The sequence below is a fragment of the Drosophila persimilis genome, unplaced genomic scaffold (genome assembly GCF_003286085.1).
Source record: "Drosophila persimilis strain 14011-0111.01,24,50 unplaced genomic scaffold, DperRS2 tig00000124-arrow-pilon, whole genome shotgun sequence".
Lineage (NCBI taxonomy): Eukaryota > Metazoa > Arthropoda > Insecta > Diptera > Drosophilidae > Drosophila > Drosophila persimilis.
The window spans coordinates 1810735-1834678 of NW_020825294.1; the positions used below are offsets into that span (position 1 = coordinate 1810735).

The window sequence follows — 23944 nt, forward strand, 5'->3', positions numbered from 1 at the left end:
AAATTTTAAATAAATTGCATACAAATGCGCTTATTCAATTTCGGAAAACAAAGTGGAAAATAAGAGGAAAACTTTTACCCAGCAGCCAAAAGCAAAGCAAAAGCAACCGCAAAGCACTTGACACGCTCAGCTGCTGTCCAATCTAATGGACACAACGCTCTATCTATCTCTCTCTTTCGCTCTCTCTCTCTCTCTGTAGGATCAGGCCCAGGATGTCCCTGGTGCTGCTGTGTCCTAGAAAATCCCCCAAACACCCATACATATACACATACACGTATGACTAAAACAAAACGGAGGAAAATGCCAATAAATGCAAATAAATTTAAGCTTATTTCTCTGCTAGTTTTACTCTGCTTTTCCTTCCCTATCCTGTCTGTTGCGCTCACTTGTTCGCAAGAGTATTTCTGTATGCAAAAGCAATCAATATTTCTCTCAGTGTGGCTTTTGTTTGCACTTCCTGGCTGTTGTTTGGTGGATAAGCAAAATAATGACATTCGGTTCAAAGTGTGCCATAAACCATGCCAAGAAGCTATCGGAATACATCCTCGTACATGGGATCACACATAAAAACCCACTAGATTACAGAGAATGTGAACATGGAAATTATGGGGCAAGAATGTGGATGGAAAAAGAAGCGTAGGTGGATAGACTTTAATATCTAATGTGCTTTCTACAACGAGAAGCAGTTTTCTTACAGAATCTTTAAGATTTTCTTCAAAAATATTGTATTTCAAAAGAGATTTACACTTAAACAGAAATTAACCGAATGGAAAAAACACAGAAACTGGCCAAAGATTACGAATCAATCTACATAGAATCATATTGTGTGTCTATATAGACATTTAGATCGAGTAAATGTGAGCTTAAGGCTAACCATAGAGGTTGACATCGGCATTTAGAGCACCTAAACGGAATAAACCCCTATCCAGGACAGTCCCTTCTTAGGAGTTCTTCTGTGGAACCTTCACAATGACGCTCTTGACCTCCGTGTAGTTGGAGAGCGCATACTCGCCGTTCTCACGGCCATGGCCAGACATCTTATATCCTCCGAAGGGAGCCTGGGCGGCCAGGGCATTGTAGGTGTTCACCCAGACAGTGCCGGCACGCAGGCCACCGACAATGTAGTTGGCCTTGTCAAGATCCTTGGTGAAGACAGCGGCGGCCAGGCCGTACTCCGAGTTGTTGGCACGCTCGATGACCTCGTCGAGCTTCTTGAAGCGAATCAGCTGCTGGACGGGCCCGAAGATCTCCTCGCGGGCAATGGTCATGTTGTCCTGGACATCGGCGAACACCGTTGGCTGGACAAAGTAGCCGGGAAGGCCATCGGGACGGCTACCGCCGGCCACCAGCTTGGCGCCCTGCTGCTTGCCCTGCTGGATCATGCCAAGGATCTTATCCATCTGCTCCTCGTTGACCTGGGGACCCTGCTCGGTTTTCAGATCGAAGGGATTGCCCACGGTCCTCTTCTTGGCGCGCTCTGCACTGCGCTCCACGAACTCGTCGTAGATCTTATCCTCCACAAAGGTGCGAGATCCGGCACAGCAGCACTGACCCATGTTGAAGAAGAGGCCGAAATGGGCTGTCTCCACGGCGTAGTCCAGGTCCGTGTCAGAGAGGATAATGTTGGGGGACTTGCCGCCCAACTCCAGGGTCACGCGCTTAAGGTTCGTGTTGCCGGATGCCAGTTGGATGAGCTTTCCCACATCCGTGGATCCGGTGAAGGCCACCTTGTCGACATCCATGTGATTGGCCAGGGCAGCGCCGGCTCCACCGAAACCAGGCACTACATTGACCACACCCTCCGGGAAGCCGGCCTCCTTCACCAGCTGCGCAATGTACAGTGCCGTCAGGCTGGTCTGTTCGGCCGGCTTTAGGACGATGGTGTTGCCGGTAGCCAGTGCGGGTCCCAGTTTCCAGGCCATCATCAGAATGGGGAAGTTCCAGGGAATGATCTGACCGCAAACGCCCACGGGTTCGTGGCGGGTGTACGCGAAGAAATCACCATCCATGGGGAGGGTCTTGCCATGGTTCTTGTCGGCCCAGCCGGCAAAGTAGCGCAGATTCTTGATGGCCGTTGGGAGATCTACATTGTAGGACATGCTGTAGGGTTTGCCATTGTCCAGGGTCTCCAAGCTCTGGCAAAAGAGAAGACTCGATTACTATCATTGAACTGTGATTGCTTTAATCTAAGAACTCACAGCCAAGTAGACTTGATCCCTCTCCATTAAATCAGCCAAGCGGTAGAGCAGACGACCGCGTTCCGAAGCATCCATACGGCGCCATGGGGAACCCAGCCTGCGATGCACCAAAAATATTCATAAATTACAAACTATCTATTCGATGTACCACCACTCCGATACTCACTTGAATGCCGAGCGGGCAGCCTTCACGGCAATATCGATATCCTCCTTATCGCCACCCTGGATTTCAGCGATGGTCTGCTCTGTGGTCGGATTAATGGTTTTAAATGTTTTGCCCGATTTGCTCTTGTGCCACTCATTGTTGATGAACAGCTGCAAGGGAGATAGTGGTTAGAACACAGAAGTACTCGTACATTTATTTATGGCCATATCTTGTTCATATTCTGGCATACTATTGCATTTCTGTTCATATAACAAAGTTTCAATGAATGCCGCACCTCAATTTGATAAGCCCCCGCACTGCTGCTACCCCCAATTGAATAATCATCTGATCGTTCAGTTAGCATGTGGACTACCTACAGAGATAATTCCCCTCCATCCACTACTGTTGTAATCAGAAACGTTTACCGGCTAACTGATTAGAATTGAAATGAAATGAGGCCCCACATAGCACGCCATCTCTCTAAGATGTAGTACCTTTTATTATTATTTTTACAATCGAATCTATCTGTAGCCTCACGCGTTCGAATATATAAAACTTTCCGTCAGGCCACATAAGTAGAGACTGCTTGGTAAAACATACACGTGTAAAACTAAGCATGTCTGCGAATAGTCTAGACGAACGAACTGGTTTGGTGGGTTGCCGCCCCTTTTTTTAAATTTAAAATAATGTTATCTCCAAAGCATAGACTTTTCATAGCAAGCTGGGGGCATGGCAGTCTTAAGAGACTTGTTTTTGGTGATAAGGCATGGAATATAACCATAAACCAAGTGTGAATCAACCGATAAGAAAGTATTATGTGGGTTGAGGCATCGCGTAGACTGTTGATGGCAAACATACTAATATTTTAGGGGTTTGTTCGATGGTATACCTTAGGATATCTCGCATTGGAAATCGAAATGCGTTCTAAAAAATGTTTACTTTGCATATTTCTAAAGATCTATTAATAATTGCGGACATTTCGTATTAAAGGAAATAAAAGTTTATATTTTTATTGCTAATAAAATGATCATAAATCTACGAAGGCAAATTTTAATTCAGTTAAATATTTTATTCTTAATATTAAACGAATATAATAATTTCCCAATCAATATTCAGAAAGATTGTCGTTCCCTCTCTGTTTATGGCGCTTGCACTGCCATATGTTGGCGTTATTTCAAATCCCATACCATGTCTGTATGGAAATACTCATTGGTTTGGTTCAGAACGAGCCCACAAACCAAACCACCCTTTCCCCCCTCACCGATTCCAATTAAATCTAACGAACGCTGGGCTCTAATTGCCGCGACAGGCACAAAAAACATGAGCAAACTTGTAAAATCGTACAATTTATGCAAATTTCCATCGCGGCATAAGCATACAAACAATAAATGCGGAAAGAAACCGCAAAACATGGAGCGCTACTGAGAGAAAGAGGAGGAGAGCGATATTGAGAGAACATTTGGCAAGAATTTGGCGACGCTGTGACATAACTAAGAAATGGAAAATAACGCAACAGCAAGAATCACATATGAAGGGGAGAGAGAGAACACCAGCAGGGAGGCAGCATGCGTCGCAGCTTTTATACCCTAGAAAATCAGTCGCAGATGTCTGATGAGGTCATCAGATTCTGGTTTCATAATACTACAGCTTGTTGAATTTTGTTGGATTATCCACAGCAAGAAAAAAAGTATGCTCTCAAAGGTTTAATTGTTCTTCTTACTTTTTTTTCAACATGTACATACTATATCCCCTGAATACCCTAAACTTTGCGGCGTGCACAACAAGAACAAAAGCAAAAGCAGCGCAACATACATACATAGGCAGCAGCTGTAGCTAGTCCCAACAACAACTACAGCCGGCGACTGTTTTTGCTTTTCGATTCTCCTTTGTCTATTTTTTGCCGGTCCTACGTTTCGCTTGGGCTCGCCTGCCTGTCGTAATCCCCTACAGCTGGGACTTTTAAGCAGATTTTACGCCACTGATAAGCATTATACATGGTGTGTACGTGAGCTGAATGTTTTTGCGGGTCGAAGCCAGCCGCTGTTTATTTGCCCAAAAAGGGAAGGAAAACAACACTTGAAAACTTTAAAACCTGATTTTGCGTTAATAGGGCATTAGAAATGAGAAGGAAACTAACTCAGAGAGTGAGAGAGCGACATGCAGAGCGATATCAGCTGCAGTCGGCTCTTGCTCAAGGTCAAGTCAAAAACATGCTGGCACGCTCTTTGCAGTCTTTTTCTCCTCTTATTTGTGATAAGCGCGTTTTCACTTTTCGTATTATTATTCATTTGCGCACTTACCCCGGTGTAGAGCACCTCCGGGGTGGTCTGGGGCTGAGGCAGGGCGGAGTAGTGGGCCACAGCTGCGGCAAAGTTCTTGTTCTGCGAACGCAACAGGGCGCCGCCGGTCTTCAAAACGCGCTGCATGTTGTTTTTACTTTTCACGGGAACAGAAGCGGAGCAAGAGCGAAACTATTGTTGAAGGCACGGCCGTCCACGGGCAACTGTAAAGCTGCCTCAACGCTGCTTCTCGCGAAAGCTATCTGAAAATATTTCAAGAGTCTCCGTAGAGGTGTGTGCGTGACACGTAGCAGCCTCGCAGGTACAAAACTTGTGTTCCTCAACAAAATACTACAGGTGCTAAAGAAAATATACCATGGGAGTTGGTAAGTTCTCACGAGTTTTAACAACTGTTCGTTTCGTGCCTTAAAACCCCCATCTCTAGGACCTACTGATAATGACGAATGGTGGTGAGAGTAAAATAGCTATATTCGGAAAGATAGTGGGATAGACGAGAGCAGCGTCAGTATTTCTAGAGTGGATTAGAATGAAAATCATTCTCAAGTGCAGACCCTAGAATGGGAATACAACAGAAAACAACAATAACAAAAATTAAAAATAAAAGTATGAACAAAAATACATTAAACAAATTACATTTGCATGTGGGACTGAAATTTCTATGGAAATGAGGGAATACAGTGAAAGATTTCTCAGCGGACAGAAATAACAGAACAAGTGGGTGTCCACTCCGGACAGTTTTCCCTGTACTTGTTATAATATTGTTTACGAAATGATAGATTATCTCTGCCAAGCTAAAAAGGAATAAATTATAGACATCTATACATTTTTGTTTTTCATATTTCTAACATGATTTGCGAGTTTTTACAGATAAGAGAGCAGATCTAAAGTATTTCGTAATTTCAGGAAATTTCAAACTCAAACTTTGGCAAATCAAATATAGTCTGAACAACCTTATCAGCCGTTTTTTGTATCAATCAATCATTATTCTTGGCAATCTTTGAAAAGTTCTAGATGTAAATTTCTCTCACTACATTCCACGCAATATACAATCCACTCAAATTATGAATTGCCCTTTGCCTACTTTTTGGCTTCCCGGAAAATTCATACAAGCCTCGAAATTGAAGGACCCCAAATAGATTTTGCCTGTCCATAATTAATTAAAAAGTTCTCTTGGTGGTAGTACTACCAACACCCATACACATAAATTTGACTAAAAAAGGTCAATAAATGCAAATAAATTGAAAAGGGGTAGATTGATAGACTTAAATATTTATTCTGGAAAATGAATAAAGATTTAAGATTTTACTTTAAAAATTTTGTAACCCCTGTCCAGGACACTTCATTCTTAGGAATTCTTCTGTGGCACCTTTACAATGACGCTCTTGACCTCTGTGTAGTTGGAGAGCGCATACTCCCCGTTCTCACGGCCCAGGCCGGACATCTTGTACCCTCCGAAGGGAGCCTGGGTGGGCAGGATATTGTAGGTGTTCACCCAGACAGTGCCGGCTCGCAGGCCACCGACAACGTAGTTGGCCTTGTCCAGATCCTTGGTGAAGACAGCGGCTGCCAGGCCGTACTGCGAATTGTTGGCCCGCTCGATGACCTCGTCGAGCTTCTTGAAGCGAATCAGCTGCTGGACCGGCCCGAAGATCTCCTCTCGAGCAATGGTCATGTCGTCCTGAACATCGGCGAATACCGTGGGCTCGACAAAGTATCCGTCACCCTTGGGACGGCTACCGCCGACCACCAGCTTTGCGCCCTCCTCCTTGCCCTGCTTGATCATGCAGAGGATCTTCTCCATCTGCACCTTGGAGATTTGGGGACCCTGCTCGTTTTTCAGATCGAAGGGATTGCCCACGGTCCTCTTCTTGGCGCGCGCTGCACTGCGCTCCACGAACTCGTCGTAGATCGAATCCTCCACAAAGGTGCGAGAGCCGGCACAGCAGCACTGGCCCATATTGAAGAAGAGAGCGAAATGGGCCGTCTCCACGGCGTAGTCCAGGTCCGCGTCGCAGAGGATAATGTTGGGGGACTTGCCGCCCAACTCCAGGGTCACGCGCTTCAGGTTCGTGTTGCCGGATGCCTGTTGGATGATATTTCCCACTTCCGTGGAGCCGGTGAAGGCTACCTTGTCGACATCCATGTGATTGGCCAGAACAGCGCCGGCTTTTCCGAAACCAGGCACCACATTGACCACACCAGGCGGAAAGCCGGCCTCCTTCACCAGCTGGGCAATGTACAGGGCCGTCAGAGGGGTCTGCTCGGCCGGCTTTAGGATGATGGTGTTGCCGGTAGCCAGTGCGGGTCCCAGTTTCCAGGCCATCATCAGAATGGGGAAGTTCCAGGGAATGATCTGACCGCAAACGCCTACGGGTTCGTGGCGGGTGTACGTGAAGAAATCACCGTCTATGGGGATGGTCTTGCCATGGTTCTTGTCGGCCCAGCCGGCAAAGTAGCGTAGACACTTGATGGACATTGGGAGATCCACATTGTAGGACATGAAGTAGGGTTTGCCATTGTCCAGGGTCTCCAAACTCTGCAAAAGAAGATAGTTGCTTCCTACCATTGAAGTATCATTGAATCTAAGAACTTACAGCCAAGTAGACGTGATCCCTCTCTATTAAATCCGCCAAGCGGTACATCAGGCGACCGCGATCCGAAGCATCCATACGACGCCATGGCGCACCCAGCCTGCGATGCACCAGAAATACTCATAAATAACAAACTATCCATTCGATGTACCACCACTCCGATACTCACTTGAATGCAGAGCGGGCAGCCTTCACGGCCACTTCGATATCCTCCTTATCACCTTCCTGCACTTCAGCGATGGTCTCCTCTGTGGTCGGATTAACGGTTTTAAATGTTTTGCCCGATTTGCTCTTGTGCCACTCATTGTTGATGAATATCTGTAAAGGAGTTATTGGTTAGAATCCTACATAAAATTGCAGTTCTTTCCATATAAAAAAGCCCCCGGACTGCTGTTACCCCCAATTGAATAATCGTCTGATCATTCAGCTAGCATGTGGACTACCACAGAGATAATGTCTCCTTATTCATTAGCACACTTACTTCGGAGAAGCACACCTTCGGGCTGGTGTCGGGCTTGGGCATATCGGCGTAGTGGGCCAAAGCTGCGGCAAAGTTCTTGTTTTGCGAACGCAACAGGGTGCCGCCGGTCTTCAAAACGCGCCGCATTTTTGTTTTTTTTTGTTTTCAAGAGAATAGAAGCGGAACAGGGGCGAAACTATAAACTGATATTGAAGGCTTGGCCGTCTACGGGCTACTATAAAGTGGAGATGGAGAAACATCGATGTTATGATGTGTTTTCAAATGCTAGATTGTGTTGGCGCCCATTAAATAAACACTCTGAAATTGCGGAAAGGTTAAATTAAGAGATTGTCCACATAAGTGTGGATATCTGAAGAATTTCTTAATTTCAGAATACTCAATTCAAAAATAGTATACGAAAACTTATCAGCATTTATTTGTGTCAATGAATCAATTTTCTAAACAATCTTTGAGGTTTTCTCAATGTACATTTCTCTCAGTCAATATTCTACTTAGTATTCGGATCTTTTTCCACTGCCAGTTCAGCATACTTCAGCTATTTAGCTAGATCTGGCACTATTCAAATAATAGCTTATATAGCTATTTGTTATATTTCGATAATAAATTCAGTACAAAATAATAAATAATATGGTCGAAAATTTTAAATATTTTTTTGGAAATCAACGGTCTAAGCCTAATTTTTAGCTTACTTATTTCCGGTTTTAGCCACTTTTGGTATATTTTTTCGTATCTATGTATCTTAAATTGTCTCTGAAACCCTGGCAGCACTGCTCAAAATATATATTGCCCTTTGCGTGCTTTTCGGCTGTCAGCGAAAATACAAACCACTCTCAAAATTGATGGCCCCCAAATGGATTTTGTTTGTCCATAATTCATTAAAAGCGATTTAGGACAATTTGTCAAATGCTTGGTGGTGCTCCACTCGTAAATTGAAAGCTCAGCGCAGCTGTCTAATGAATCCCGCATACGCATCGTTGGCCGGAATCAAAGTCAGGAGCAGAACAAAACACAGAGAAAATCCAATCACTGACAGGAAAAACTAATTCGATGCACGAAAATGCTATGCAATTCAGAATCCGAGAAGAGTAAACATTGCGTATGGGTTTGCGTTCGAGTCGGGCCCAATTACCATCGTCAAACAGCCGAAATAAACTTTAATGGCCATTGTTATGCGTCGGTCTCTGTTATTGATGACGCTGCCGTGGATGTGGATGGGAATGGGGATGGGGATGTGGGTGCTGCCGTTGCTGTTGTCCACAGCGGCATGAAATATTTAATAACCGACGAGAGAGAACAAACAGTTTGGCATAAAAATCACATTACATATGGACAACCCAGCAGCGGCAGCAGGACTCTCGGCACGGCTCTGGTCTCTGCAGGACACGCACTTAAATGTCAGTGATTGCAGGATCCTCCCTCCCCCATCTCCGTAATGTGTGGGTTGTGGGTTATAGATGTGCAGAATGAAATTTACAACAAATTGTTGGAAATGACTTTCAATTGAATTTAATTACGCCTGGTGGGAGTCGTTGTCGGTGTCGTTGTTGTCCTTCCTTCCACATGCGGGTGCGAGGCGAGAGCGACTGCGAGTACTCGTATAATTTTATGGATGATTACGTAAATTAAGTTTGGTTTTCATGCGGTTGGATGATATGTGTGTGTATGTGTGTGTTTGTGGCAGGTGTGTAATCGAGGTGGAAATATGATTAACACCGATACTTCTTCCCATTCGGCTTAATGCTATTCCATGGATGCTCTCAAAGCGCCAGAATAATTTGAAATAATTTACAAATATTACCCTCATTGGACTGGATGCCTTCGCTGGCCTCAAAGGAATGTTAATGATGATGGAACTTTGCTGGAAAATAGATAAAATTATTTCAAATGCATTTCCAACAAACATTCCTTTGATTTATATCTTTTGATTTTAATTGAAATATTTAACAAATATTTATTTGTTATTCCACTTTCGCTTTAATTGTATTCTGCCTGCCATTGTGAAAATGCCAACCACATGTTCGTTCCCACACGGAATTATTACCATATTTCAGGCCATTAACAAGCGCCAACCGAACCCTGCCTGGAGTAGAATTTTTAGATTGACTTTCGTTTGCTTAGGCGCAAGATCAACAAATGCCAGAAAGGATAAATCTGAAATCCATCAATTTTGTGCGGTAATCATCTGCCTGTCAAAGGTTACTTCAAACAGAAGAAACTCTAGACCCACTTTGGAGCAGGCCAAACAAAAAAAAAAACGAACGAAAAGACCAAAAAAAACCTTTCAAGAAGGAAAAAAAAAGGCCAAGCCATCCAGGAGATGGGCAAAAACTGAAGTGAAATGTATGCAAATGGCTTATGGCTTGGGGTTTTTGCTTACACTTGCTTGACCCTTTGCCGGGCTCTCTGCCAGTCCCCCGACCCTGTTTTTATGGCTCACTCTTTTAGAGTCAGAGCCCAACAGAATCGGGAAGGAGAGGGTCAGTAGCTATGGCTTAAGTAATTTGTTAAGTTATTAGGTGGCCCACATGGCGTATGCGCATTGCGTATTAGTAATCCCCATGCAAATGCCCTGCCATGCCGCCACAATTTATGTGCTTTTTCTGTTTTATCTTTGCAGATATGAAACCTACAAGGCAACGCTCAAGAAAATCCCCGCAACACGCCTCTCCCGACTGACCGAGGCGCTGGCCAACTACGATCCGGTACTCAATGAATACTTCTTCGATCGCCATCCCGGTGTATTCACCCAAATCCTCAACTATTACAGGTGAGTCCTTGCTCCTTGGTCCTTGGTCGTTGGTCCTTGGTCGTTGGTAGGTGAGAATGAGAATCCTAATTAAGTTGCTGCTGCCGAAAGGTGCTTTTGAACGTGCAACGACTCTGAAATGGGGGAATGGACTTCGTCCTCTGAATGGTAATTACAGCATTTAAGCGAAGGATGTTTGGCATTTCCATTTCTGTTTGCCTTTGCCTGCAATGACTATCCTGCTGATAAATGGCACTCAGCAAACATATCATTGGAGCTCATCGGTAGTGCGGGGGGAGGGACCCTTTGATGAATAAACAAACTAATATTTTAATTGGTGCAAAAACATACCCCGTTCTACCGAAGGACGAAACATTAATCTCAACTTTTTGGAGCGGCAAAAGTTGATACAACATTTTTCCTGGGGGGTCATTAGTGGACTCATTTATCTTCGGTTGGGCGCTTCGTTTCCGCGATGACTTAAGTTGTTTAAAATTAATGAAACTTTGTTTTGGCCATCTCCACCACCGCCCGCCTCACACCTGCTGTTTGTTGCAGCTGCAAATGAAGATACAACGCTGTCAGCAGCATCCCATGGCTACGTCTTCATTGATTGGACAGCCATCCCCCATCCTCCATCCTCCATCCCCACCCGTTCCATCCATAGCTCTCGGGGCTTTGGCCAAACAGTTTTCCAACTCAATTAACCAGGCACCCCCTCAAATCCCTCGCACCCCACGGAAAATGGTGTCAAGCGAGGGCAAGCAGGAGAGAAAAAACGGTGCCATATCCAGGGTTGATTGGATATGAAACTGAGTCCTCGAGGGGCAACGATCTCCTCCATTATGCAGTGTCCTAGGGTGGGGTTGTATAATCAAATTATGCACGCACCAAAAGCTTCAGACAATTTCTGGATGTGTGAGAGGATTTCCCATTCATATTGATAAGAGCTGAGTGGAATTGACGGTGCAGCTTAAATTAGAAATTAGATGGCATAAACGTGCGATAAAATACGTTTATCGATTACTTATCGATTGGATAATCACAATCAAGGTGAATTTAAAGTAAAGTAGGCATATTTTCGGGCGATATCGACCTAAGGGTAGGTCAAGATGGGTTTTATATACCGATTTCTTAGGGATTCGGAGCAAACGATACAGGAAAGAGCTACAAAAGTAAAGCAAAAACTGATTTATTCTTTGAGTTCCACTTTAAGTCCATTAAAAGTTGCTCCTTCTTGTTGTAAACTTCATAATCAACTCGATTTACACTACAAATAATGATTTTCACAGCTTGGAACCGCAGCACAGACCTTCCGGAGTTCCCTTGGGAACCATTGTCCATTGTTTTTCCACTTTTCGTGCACGAAATTAAAGCAAAAGTCGCGTGGACCCAATCGATGGGTAATTATTTATGCATAGTTAAGCGCAGAGTCTCCTTATATGCGGCTGATCAGCGGCTGGTGGTGCGGCAAGTGCTGCATGGGGCATGTGGGGCCCTCGGAAGGTCAGCTATAAATATTGATTGTATTGGTTGCATCGCTTGCAGCCGTTGCGTATGCGTTATATTTTGTATGGACACTTGATGAAAGGATAAAAGGCAGCGAAAACCTGACCAAAATGTAGTTTTGGGGACAGGGAATAATATTGTAACGGTGTGGAAGCTTTTGGGGCGGGAATTGTTGAGTGGTTTTTATGGTGGAAACCAATTACCGATCCGCGCGAACAGAATTATGGCGAAAAGCCCTGAAAATGACTGCAACGCACTTCGAGAGATTAAAAAGTACAGGATGTTGGAAGATAAAGGTATTTAAAAGGTTCCACTAAGGGATACCCTGTACGGTATAGGGCCATGGATGGATGATAAGAGTTATGAAGTTTAAATGGATTTTTTCCTTCCAGCTAACTTTTCTACCTCTTTTCGTTAGTTCCAGGGTATTGGGACCTCAAAAAATGTACATATTCCATCCATTAAAATGACCGTGCAAATTTCCCGGCGGTCATGTCAAAATGTCAAAGTCGCTGCGCATTTTGTAGAGGAGTCGCGGACAATTGTAGGGGCACCACCTCGAACAGAAGGATCAGGTTCAGGTCCCATCATGAAATCCGCATTTTGCAAGTCCGCAGGCAATCGCCTGGAGGGGGAGTTAGTGCGGGAGTTTTCCTTCGCTTTTTATAACAATTTTTTTCCAAGGCATTCCGTGTAACGAAATGATTTTTAACAAGCACAAAAGCGCTGCCAACCAACACGAAAGCGAAAAAGTTGCACAAAAACCGAAAAAAGGGACATTCAGGATATGCACACGTGGTGCATGGTACACACACACACATTTGGAGAGGGAAGGGGGTAAAGATATCATCCAAAAATAAAACCAGGCAAGGACCGGCCCCACTCTACCTTTTTTCATCCCGCTCTCATGGCTGTCCAGCAGCTGATATGGCATTACAAGTTGGCCAACAACTGCAGACAAGGACGAGGTCCATCCGCCCTGCCACTCTCTATCCCTTTTGCGGGAGTTCCCCTTGCAGCCATTTACTGTAATTTGCACACAGAAACCAGAAGAAAGGCAGGGTCACCGAAGCGGTAGATGCCCTTTGTTTCCCTGAAAGGTATGCGATGTAGTGGAGCAGATTGTACCCTTGTGAAAGGGTACACAAATTGTTGCACATGTAGGGTGGGGACCCGGGGACGAGGGCCACGAGCTGTGCCACATGATGGCCACACGAATGGAACAATGGCCAAGGCAGCAGCATTATGAATATGCCACTGGCTGCAGGGTGAGAGGATGTCCGTGCCTCTCCCACAACCTCTGGCAGCTGAATGTCGAGTATCCTCACCCATTTACCTGCCATGCATATGCCATGGATGCGAATGCCCCTACACTTCACCAGAATCTCCGCAATTTGCAGCCACAATGTCAGGACGTGCCATTTTGGCCATAATAATACAAGTGTATTCTAAGGACTGATGTGGCTTAAACGGAATGCCAGCGGCAAAGTCCATGAATTTGTTTACAGACAAGAAACTGAAAGGGGAGTAGGAGATGCTTTAATTGCTTTGACCTACTGAGATACTCGTACAAACAGGAGACCAATCTGCCTGCCAATTAGCCAATTTGAGGCCAAAAAATGGTAGAAGATTTCATCAGAATATAGACAAAATCTATAGTTAATTAAGGTTTATATATTTCCCATACTCTTTCTATCTCCCGGTAAAAACAGAACTGGAAAACTGCACTATCCAACCGATGTGTGTGGCCCTTTATTCGAGGAGGAGCTGGAGTTCTGGGGCCTCGACTCGAATCAGGTAGAGCCCTGCTGTTGGTCAACCTATAGCATACATCGCGATACGCAAGTGAGTACAGATACACATCCTACAGATACTTAAGAATATCCTATCCTAAATGTTGCATTATCCCATAGAACACCTTAGCCATATTAGATAAGCTAGATATTGAAAATGAGAAGCCCACGGAGGAGCAGATAGCCCGACTATTTGGCTTTGAGGAGGCATTGAGCAACGGCGAGCTTAACTGCTGGCAACGGCTGAAACCCAAGATCTGGGCCATGTTCGATGAGCCCTCAAGTTCCACAGGGGCGAAGGTAGGATCCATTCCCATATCCTTTGCAAAAATACTAATCCTTGCGCTTCTTTAGATCGTTGCTGGCATGTCGGTTTTCTTTATATTTGTTTCTGTGATATCATTCTGCCTGAAGACCCATCCCGGCTTCCGTGTGGATCTCCCCGTCACCCACAATGGATACGGAGGACACAGTGGTCCTGGGAGCACCCATCCGCACGGACATGACCCCCTGGGAGAACCCCCGCCACAGACAACGCACCAGTATCACCAGCATAGCATCACGCCGCCCAGCGGCAGCATCGGGCCCACCTTTCGTGTCACGAACTACACGAGCTACAGCAGCGGCAACTTCACAGCCGCCCAGGCCACGCCCATAGCCAGCATCAAGGGCAACCAGCGGCAGCGCCTGAAACGAGACCTCAATGGGAGTGCCATAAATGAATTTATCGGGGATCAGCTCCTGGGAAACAATGGTCGACGGCAGCATGGATGGGTCGAGACCTACGGCCAGCCCCATGAGGCGTTCTTCTATGTGGAACTGGTGTGCAATGTGTGGTTCTTCATTGAAGTTATCATTCGATTGATTGTGAGTGTTTCAAGGGAGGAAAACTACTCAGTATTCACACCACACCTCCTTCTTACCTCTCCTTAGGTGTCTCCCAATCTGTGGCAGTTCATCAAATCCCCAGTGAACATCATTGACTTTACGGCCACATTGAGCTTCTACACCGATGTGATGCAGCGCATGGGCGAGTACACGGGTCTCCTGGAGGCCTTCTCCATCGTGCGGATAATGCGATTGTTCAAACTGACGCGCCATTCGCCCGGACTGCGTATCCTCATCCACACGTTCAAGGCCTCGGCCAAGGAGCTCACACTGCTCGTCTTCTTCCTCGTCCTGGGCATCGTGTTCTTTGCGAGTCTCGCCTATTATGCCGAGAAGCTGCAGGTGAGTGCAAGTGACAGGTTTCCTTTGAGTGTAGTCGTATCTGATGATGGTTACTCCGCTCGACAGGACAACCCGGACAACCAGTTCAAGAGCATCCCATTGGGCCTGTGGTGGGCGATTGTGACCATGACCACCGTTGGCTATGGCGATGTGGCGCCCAAAACCTATCCGGGAATGTTTGTGGGTGCCCTATGCGCCCTCGCTGGTGTCCTGACCATCGCCCTACCCGTACCTGTTATCGTTAGCAACTTCTCCATGTTCTATTCACACACACAGGTGAGTGCAGCACTCTAGGATCTCCCTTTGAATTCCTGTTTACTCTCTCCCTCTCTGTTTGTCCGCAGGCCCGCTCAAAGCTGCCCAAAAAGCGGCGTCGTGTCCTGCCCGTGGAGCAGCCGCGTCGCAAACGGGAACCCACGGCCCCGCACCGCGGACGGACGAACGCCATTAAACAAACGGCGCCCACTGTGCCAGGAATGGTGGGTAGTCCGGCTGGTGGAGGAGGCGGTGGCCATGCTGTGGGCCACCCGGCAGCAGCAGCGCCCATGTTCAAAGATGCATTCGGTGGTGCTAAAATTGGTGAGTCCTCACGGAATTACACCCTTTACTGGAGGGAAAGCTATAGGTAGTACTATATCTGTCCGATAGAACTTTTATCTGATTTTATGCCATGTTCAAAATTCGATGGCATCCACAATTCTAGAGAAATAATGTTGTTATTTGGTAGAATGATGTATCTACCTAAAATTCCAGTGTCATTTGGATTTTATACTATAAATTCCCCAAAAAATATATAAGTAATGGATACGTCATAGTCGAAAGACGCGACTATACATATATTCTGTATACTCTTTTATCTTCCTATCCTTCTCTTTGGTAGTTTTATAATTTGTTGTCCTGTGTTTTTCCTTTGCTTTTTGGCCTGCAGATGTTTAGAGGCAGCCTCAGCTACAACGCACACAGATACACACGCACACAGGCATACACACCCGCTGAAAACATTTAACACACACAAGCACAGATACATACTGCAGTCCCCTTTGCCCTCACCCCACCCACTGCTGCTCTCTCGTGCTCCTGGGGGCCAAACTAATTTCATTCAATTTCTTGTTTAATTATTTTATTATTTATGCACCCTTCAGTGAGCGAGGAGTCAGCTGTTATTTAGCATTTACTACCGCCACCTCCCTCCCCCCCTCTGGAGAGACTTGCCTGTGACGCCCCCTGGGGTCCTACCATGTGGTAAATTTCCATTTTACTGATTATTCAAAGGCATTCCGGTCAGGGGGCCCAGAATCAGAAGCAGAAGCAGAACCAGGTCCAAGACCAGAGTGAGGGCCAGGTTCAGGGGACACGGACAGAGGCAGCCAGGCAGGCAGCACATGTGATGCGGTGGCGCCTCCGGGCAGCACTACTTTAGTTGATATATCATGCGCTCATCCAAGACACAAGATTTCCCCTCCCGCATCCTGCACCGTGCATCTCCCTGCAGTTGCAGTTGCAGTGGACATTTTGTTCTCAAGAAATTGCTAAATTTACTGAAAGGTTATAAATCTGATGTCCTGCTAGGATTTATAATCTCTTTGCGTTTGTTTAATGCTCTCATGTTGGCAGAGAAGTCTCCGCTCAAGCGGAGCTTGATGCTGAGTCCATTAATGATGGGGGATTTGTGACACAAGATCTAGTGTCGGTTATTTATGGTGTTTATTCAAGAGACGAAATGTCTATTACTATTTGCAGAGGAAAGTTTATGCTTCAGAAATCGAATAAGATTTAAGATGACCAAAAATGCACCTTAGGGAAGTGATGGAAAGAGGAGATTGATGAGAATAAAGTGTAAATTAGTGAAGTAGCTAGAAAAGTAAAGATTACCTTGAGAAATCTAATCACTCCATTAATATCATTCTAAAAGTCTTAGGCACGCACTAAGAAACATTTTTATTTCCTTTTTGAAAAATGTTTCCCCACTTTTCATTTAGGGGCTCTAATAATTTAACAAAAACCATCATCTTGAAGAAATGTTCAACAGTTCTGGGACATAAGAGAGATCCCCCCACTTAATTTTCAATTACTTTTGAATCACGCTTTTCTCAATACCAGTTGTTCATTTAGAAAATGATTTGATTTAACGAAAAAGTAATCCTTTCTTTGTGTTCTTTGGGCCTTTTTGTACTGTTGGTATCTTTGGGGCATAATCTAATTTGAAAATTGACAACCCATACCCTTCTTTGATAAGTACTCGTACATTAACGAATTAATTTTGATGTGGCTGCCTTTTGCTGTTTTAAGTCCTTGATTTGTTCTTTGATGTTGGATTATTATTCGCGTGATATCTTATTATATTATATATATCAATATATATATTTAATTGTGTGTGTATGTGTGTTCGTACTCGTATATATGTATGTCTATGTATATGTATATCTATGTCCTTTGTGCGTGCTGACCCACCCACCACCACCACCACCTGGCAGGCCCCGTGAATGTGAATGGCGTCAATGTCATTGGCCTGCAACATCCGCATACGCATCCGCATTCGCATCCACATCCGCATAGGCAAACGTTGCCGCCACCGCCGCAGCCAGCGACGACGACGACGGCGACTATGACGGCAGCGACGACAGCGATGACAACGACCTATCAAGTGCCTCTGCCACAGCAGCAGCCCCACAACGCCCACAGCCATGCCCATGCCCATGCCCATGGTCATGCCCATGCCGCTGGCTCTGGCTATGCATCGACGATGACGTCACCTACCGCCGCCTCGGCAGCAGCAGTGGCCACAGTCGCCGCCGCCACTGCTGCAGCCTCTGCGGGTTCCTCGTTCATCAGTTGTAAGTGTAGTCCTGTCTCTTTCTCCCCAGTATCTAACCATCTCCCCCCCTCCCCCCTATCTCTCTCTCTCTCTCTGTCTATGTCTTACTCTTCCTCCGTATCTGTATCTGTATCTGCTTTTGTCTCTGTCTCTCTCTCTGTCGCATGCCGCACGAGTAGAATTGTAGGCGAAAAATAAGAAAATATCCTTTTAATGCCTGCATAAGAACTTTTTATGGGGTTGCAACAATTAGTCGGGGGCATGCCACCCTTCTGGCTTGTTAAAATTTATCGCATGCTATAAATTCTACCCGAGTGCCATAACTTTGTCACTCCACTCCGGCTTTCAGTCAATAAACGAGCAGGAGGAACAAAAATGAGGGAAAACTTTTTACGTTTATTTGCATATTAAAAGCTTTTCGGTGGAAAACGCAACTCCTTTTTATTTTCGGGCATTTAAATTTAATTGCAATTTTATTATGCTCTCCCGAAAATCCTTTTTATGTCATATTTCAAAATGGACACACCCAAAAGTAGTCGCTCACACACATGGAAATAAAGTTCCATTTATCGTCAAAACAAATTGAAAAAGTTTTTCCATTTGCTGGACCCGTACCCGTCCACTGGAAAAGCACTGGAAAATCATCTAACCCCAGTGGGGAAAAAACCTGTCGAAACCTGAAGAAAAAAAACTACGACGAGTACCTACGTACTAAATACCTCGTACTATATATGTACTCGTATAATGTGGAAACCTGGCTGTGTGGAAATTGTTTTGCGGCATGAAGTGCATTTTAATTAAAGAGCCACAAAAGGCTCAAGGGTGCAAGTCCATGCCCGGACTCGTTTCTTTCAGGAAAACTTCAGGAGAGGAGTGGCAGGGGGACATGGCCAAGCGGAAGGCAGTTTTGCGGCTCTGAAGGCGATTAATTTCTTGAGCCACTTTCCAGCTTATAAAAAATGCAGAAAAAAATGAAAGAAAATCCTATCGAAAAGTTGAAAGTTCCTTAGCTGAAAATGTTTAAGTGTTTGACATGGCTTGGGGGGAAGGAAAATGTAATGAGGAATTACGTATAAGAGTAGAGGGACTTATCAGAACACCAATAGAGCCATGGCGATATATTATTCAAAGATTGAAGGTAGCTCTCGTATAATTAACCCGATTCTATTCAAAATTTCATGCCACTTAAAAGCATAGTTTTGTGCCATTTGAAAGTTGTCCCTGCTCTATTTTAGCGCAAAAAAATGCTAAAGAAAAATTCCTGACAAATTTCTAGAAAAATGTAATTATAAAGTGTTTTCTTTGTTGCACGCCTTTCCGTTCCGCTGCTGCGTCGAAAATGCTGTGTGGAGAGGAAACTTTTATAAGCCGCTTAAAAGACACAACTTGCCCCATTTCCGGTGTGCACTTTGGCACGTTTCGTGGCTACACGCTGACGGGTGGCGGGGGCGGTGTGCGGTGTGCGAGGGGCAAGATGACATTTCGTTGTTAGCCGGAAGTGCAGGTGCCGCTGACATTTGGCGGGGAGCTTCGGTTGCCCCCACCTTCTTTGAGTCAAAGTCTGAGCTGCTTTGCATTATGCGAAGGTGTTCGGGCCCCGGGCTTTTCCCACTCTGGCATGCAAATGACGGCGGGCACAAAAGTAGCAACTAAATCATTAGCAGGCAGCCGACACAGCAGCCCTGCTGCTACAGTGTTACCTTCAGGGGCTTCTAGTGGTCATTAAGCACACACACAATCAGGCAGGACGCACAAGGCAGGAGGCGTGAACACAAATTTATGGCCACAGTGAGGCAAAAGTGCACACACCCGTGCCGGAGGCAGCAACAGTCAGGAATTTCAATTAAAGCTGGCAGTGGGTGGTGCAGAAAACTGTTAAGAATCCGCAAGCCAAACCCCAACCCCACCCTCACCCTCCCCCATTCCTCCCTCGAGCTTTGCTTTCCGCCATTACTATTTATTTTTGTACGCCACCCACTGCTACAGCTCTCTCGCTGGAATACTCCTGGTAGCAGGACTCTCTGCTTGCAGGAGTTCGCGAAAATTAATTTTAATATTTAAAATTATTGCACTCGCTCAAACATCAACTGCAAAAGTAAATCATTTCCCAGCCATCGTCATCGTTGGTCGGGCGATGCAAATGGAGACCACTTCAAAGACTGACAAATGTCAAGCAAACTACTCGTGTAGTCAGAAGTTCCTCTCCCATCCCTCGGAAAATATGATGGATTGTTGCCTGACTTTGCGAAAATATATACTCATGTAAACTAAGCTCTTCAATAAATGAAATACTAAATTCTGCAGAGCAGAACTCTCATAACTTTAAGAAAGTTTTTAATTATAGATACTCCAACTTTTTCTAGTATGCATTTTTAATACAAATTGAGATCTGTAGGTTCTTTACTGCTTAAAATCTCAGTGTAACATAATTATAGGAGTGTGTTGAAGAATATTCCATGATTTTTATACCCGATACTCAAAATGAGTATTGGGGTATATTAGATTTGTGGTGAAAGTGGATGTGTGTAACGTCCAGAAGGAATCGTTTCCGACCCCATAAAGTATATATATTCTTGATCAGCATCAATAGCCGAGTCGATTGAGCCATGTCTGTCTGTCTGTCCGTCCGTCTGTCCGTCTGTCCGTCCGTCCGTCTGTCCGTCTGTCCGTCCCCTTCAGCGCCTAATGCTCACAGACTATAAGAGCTGGAGCAACGATGTTTTGGATCCAGACTTCTGTGATATGTCACTGCTACAAAAATATTTCAAAACTTTGCCCCGCCCACTTCCGCCCCCACAAAGGGCGAAAATCTGTGGCATCCACATTTTTAAAGATACGAGAAAACTTAAAACGCAGAATCGTAGAAGATGACTATATCTTACAGAGTGCAAAATCTGAACGAGATCGTATTATTATTATAGCCAGAATCACGGAAAAAATTTCACTCTTGCTCTGTCTCACTCTAACACACAGGTTTCATGGTCGGTTTCGCCAATTGCAAAATATGAGTTCAAGGATCTCAGAACCCATAAGAGCTAGAGCAACCAAGTTTGGTATCCACACTCCTGAGATATCGGACCTTGACCGTTTCGTGTCCAAATTTCGCCACACCCCCTTCCGCCCCCGCAAAGGACGAAAATCTGGGGCAACCACAAATCTCAGAGACTATTAAGGCTAGAGTAACCAAATTTGGTACACACACTCCTTTAAGATGTCACTATAAAACGCATATCTCAGAATTTCGCCCCACCCCCATCCGCCCCCACAAAGGACGAAAATCTGTGGCATCCACAATATTGCAGATTCGAGAAAACTAAAAAAGTAGAATCATAGAGAATGACCATATCTATCCAGTTGCTGAATTTGGATCAGATCAGGTCATTTTTATAGCCAAAAGGAAGAAACCAATTTGCACTGGCTACGCAGCGCCCGACGTCACGCTCAGACTGATTTTCTGTCTCTCTCGCACGCACTCTTTGTCGTGTCGTTAAATATTAGCGGCGTCTGCCGGAGGAGAGCCATACTGACTTAGTATCGGGTATAACTGTAGAGTTGCGGTGTCCGCAGCAACTCATAACGTTCCCCCTCGTTATAGATTCCAATTGTCCCTTATATGAATTTATTTCCATTTGTGACTGCCTTCAAAGTTTTCTCTAAGCATGGTAAACCACTTCGATTTTCTTTTTTATACGCTCAAACGGTTTCTTTTAATTTTCCAACAAAAATATTGATTGACGTCTTTTAAAATAGATTCTCCTGCCTCCTTTCCCCTTCAATTATCTCAAATAGTAACTTTTCTCCTGGACTTTTGATGGAAATGATAAAATATATGTATATTTATATATCTAAAAATATTAAAAAATGATTTCGCAACTTTTCACTTCTTCACTTTTTTGTGTTTTTTTTTTTTGTGTCCTGCCACCAACTTTTTAACAAAATACTGTAAAAAAAAAATAAACCAGAGGAAGAAAAAATCTTAGCTGCGTGCCTTTTTAAAGTTTTTTAGACTCCGCATTTCCCTCACTTGGGGTTTTTCTCCTTACCGCCCTGATCCATTTTTTCTTTTCCTTCTTTGGTGTCTTTTCTTTTCGTTGTTTGGGGGAAAACTTTTGCCTTGACTTGGGCCGGGGCTACATTGTTTTCGCCGGCACTAACGCATTTCCTTGGCCGGACTTTTCCCTTTCCCCTCTTGCAGCGGACTATCTGAGCGTTCCGGCGGTGCAGAGCCTGCAGCCCAGGGCGGCGACGACTGGCCACGACTTTATGCTGCCGCTCCAGCCGAAACTTCTGGGGCCCCTCGGTGAGTTGTAGATGCTGATGCCGCAGACGCCCCTCGCTCTTTCCGATCTCATTCCCCTTTTTGGTTGAAAGTTTTGTGGACAGATAGGTCCAGGGGCTACGACAAGTGGCAAGTGTAAAAGGTGAAGCCCACGCAGTTGAACCCACTTGAAACCACACACATAGTTTGAGAGCCATTGTGTAAAGAGGCAGGCACAATGGGGCAGGTCGAGTGTGGTGGTGCTGATCACTGATAGGAGGATGGAAGTTATAGGCCTTTGGAATCGAAGAGCGGAATACCTTAAAAAATTTAAATATTTTCGTTGTCCGAGAGCTGACAGGCTGCGAAACACCCTGCTTAGACTTATCATACCCCCTTACAGGGTATCCCTGAATGAACCCCATTTCCAACGTTAGTCCCTTGGGGCAGCAGGAGGCAGGAGAGTCAAAGTGGAGCGTCGTTGCAACCACTTAAGGCCTTCACAGATGCCTGCACATTCTGTGAGAGTGTGAGGGGCGCGATAAACCAATCGCTGACATGTCCTCGAATGCACTTCCGTTTCCGTGTCCGTATCCGCGTCGGTCCGTGCATCCTTGAAGTGTTTTTTATTGAAAGCAACTGACACAGAAATTTCTCCTCTCCCGCTACAGAGCGCAAGGATCAGCATCCTCTACAGCTCACTGCCCACAATCTGGTCTCGGACACCCACCAGCTGATGTACACCGGCCACGCCCATCAGCATGCCCAGAAGACGGGCGCCACCGTGCTGAATGTCCCACCCACGCTGAGCATGACCCACAGCCAGATGCCGCCCGGAATGGCGAGCATGGGTCAGCGCACACCTAACCTCAGCTATCGGGCCTCCCATGCGTCGCAAGGACCCCCCCAGTCGACGACGATCCAACAGCCGATTCCACATCCCCACCAGCCGCTGCCGATGTCCGCCTGCCACGCCTCGACCAACTGCAACATCAAGATCTCGGTGGCCACGGAACCGGGAGGCTGTCTGGAGGATCTGCGAGCGCCCAAGGTCACGCTGCTGGACGATCTCAGCGATGACGTGAACTCCTCCACTGACGACTGCGGCGACTGTTGTCTGGTGGAAGACAGCGACACGTACGAGGCGGCGGCCAATAATGGTCTCTGCGGCAAGCGGAACGGCGATTCGGTGGCGATCGATGGCCTGGAGGATGACGGGGAGGGCAGCGGCGTGGGTGGTGACAGCGGCGATAGCATGGGAGGGATCTACATGGGTCCCACGCATTGATGGCCAGCGATTCAATGGGATTTCCCCCATTAAAACTATGCTCAAAGCTGCTCAATCTATGCTCAACAAGCTGCTGAAAAGAATAGTGAGTGTTGTAACATTTAAGAAAATAAGTATGTGTAATGCCAGTGTTGCCAAAAGATGGCTCAAACTGTTCTGTAACTGAAGAATACCTTAAGCTTCTGTGGCTCAGAAACTTTAGCTAAATATTGTGGAATTTTGTTGGCTTATCAGTTACCGTTCAACTGTAAAAAGTCTGGTTAGTGACTCGCAAAATGTAATTCCACTCAGAACTGACAGATTTCAGTGGAACAGTGCTGTAAAACGTTTACAGCTGTTGGCCAAATGAAGGTTCAACTGTACCAGAGCAGAAGTAAGAGAAGAAGTTTACTTTTAATTCCAAGAAAACACTGCCTCCCCCCCCTTTCATCTTTCAAAACATTTCAAAATGTCATCTTGAGAGAACTGCTGTAGTACACCCGTCTCATTTATCAAGAATTTTAATCAATCTTTGCTTTTAGAACTCCAGGGATCTCTGGACTTCGTCCAACACAAACATCCGTTACATTTGTATCAGTGTCCTTATAACT

General features: G+C 45.4%; 3 protein-coding genes across 3 annotated transcripts in view; 1 reads left to right on the top strand and 2 right to left on the bottom strand.

The window, feature by feature from the left end:
• The window catches only part of LOC6593372, a 44856-nt gene extending 20912 nt beyond the window's left edge, over positions 1-23944 (top strand). The window contains exons 3-12 of the mRNA XM_026987150.1: positions 10333-10482; positions 13683-13815; positions 13884-14063; positions 14118-14630; positions 14697-14993; positions 15060-15269; positions 15338-15572; positions 17468-17827; positions 22004-22108; positions 22738-23944. Coding sequence (XP_026842951.1) covers positions 10333-10482; positions 13683-13815; positions 13884-14063; positions 14118-14630; positions 14697-14993; positions 15060-15269; positions 15338-15572; positions 17468-17827; positions 22004-22108; positions 22738-23354 — 2800 coding nt within the window. The 3' untranslated portion in view covers positions 23355-23944. The remainder of the gene's footprint in view (positions 1-10332; positions 10483-13682; positions 13816-13883; positions 14064-14117; positions 14631-14696; positions 14994-15059; positions 15270-15337; positions 15573-17467; positions 17828-22003; positions 22109-22737) is intronic.
• On the bottom strand, positions 796-4834 carry LOC6593374 (aldehyde dehydrogenase, mitochondrial). The gene is made up of 4 exons (XM_002019004.2): positions 4644-4834; positions 2365-2513; positions 2199-2295; positions 796-2135 (listed from the first exon to the last, which is right to left on the bottom strand). Exons 1-4 carry the CDS (start codon positions 4767-4769, stop codon positions 942-944), a joined length of 1566 nt encoding a protein of 521 aa, XP_002019040.1. The 5' UTR covers positions 4770-4834; the 3' UTR covers positions 796-941.
• On the bottom strand, positions 5893-7891 carry LOC6593373 (aldehyde dehydrogenase, mitochondrial). The gene is made up of 4 exons (XM_002019003.2): positions 7716-7891; positions 7404-7552; positions 7238-7334; positions 5893-7179 (listed from the first exon to the last, which is right to left on the bottom strand). Exons 1-4 carry the CDS (start codon positions 7839-7841, stop codon positions 5989-5991), a joined length of 1563 nt encoding a protein of 520 aa, XP_002019039.1. The 5' UTR covers positions 7842-7891; the 3' UTR covers positions 5893-5988.

What these genes read in the sequence shown, in the direction of transcription:
- LOC6593373 (XM_002019003.2), bottom strand. Translation starts at nt 7,841, where the DNA reads ATGCGGCGCGTTTTGAAGACCGGCGGCACCCTGTTGCGTTCGCAAAAC. An exon ending in CGAAGGTGTGCTTCTCCGAA is followed by an intron (nt 7,553 to 7,715) that starts GTAAGTGTGCTA and finishes ACTCCTTTACAG; the next exon opens with ATATTCATCAACAATGAGTG. An exon ending in GGGATCACGTCTACTTGGCT is followed by an intron (nt 7,180 to 7,237) that starts GTAAGTTCTTAG and finishes CTTCTTTTGCAG; the next exon opens with AGTTTGGAGACCCTGGACAA.
- LOC6593374 (XM_002019004.2), bottom strand. Translation starts at nt 4,769, where the DNA reads ATGCAGCGCGTTTTGAAGACCGGCGGCGCCCTGTTGCGTTCGCAGAAC. An exon ending in GCTGCCCGCTCGGCATTCAA is followed by an intron (nt 2,296 to 2,364) that starts GTGAGTATCGGA and finishes GGTGCATCGCAG; the next exon opens with GCTGGGTTCCCCATGGCGCC. An exon ending in GGGATCAAGTCTACTTGGCT is followed by an intron (nt 2,136 to 2,198) that starts GTGAGTTCTTAG and finishes CTCTTTTGCCAG; the next exon opens with AGCTTGGAGACCCTGGACAA.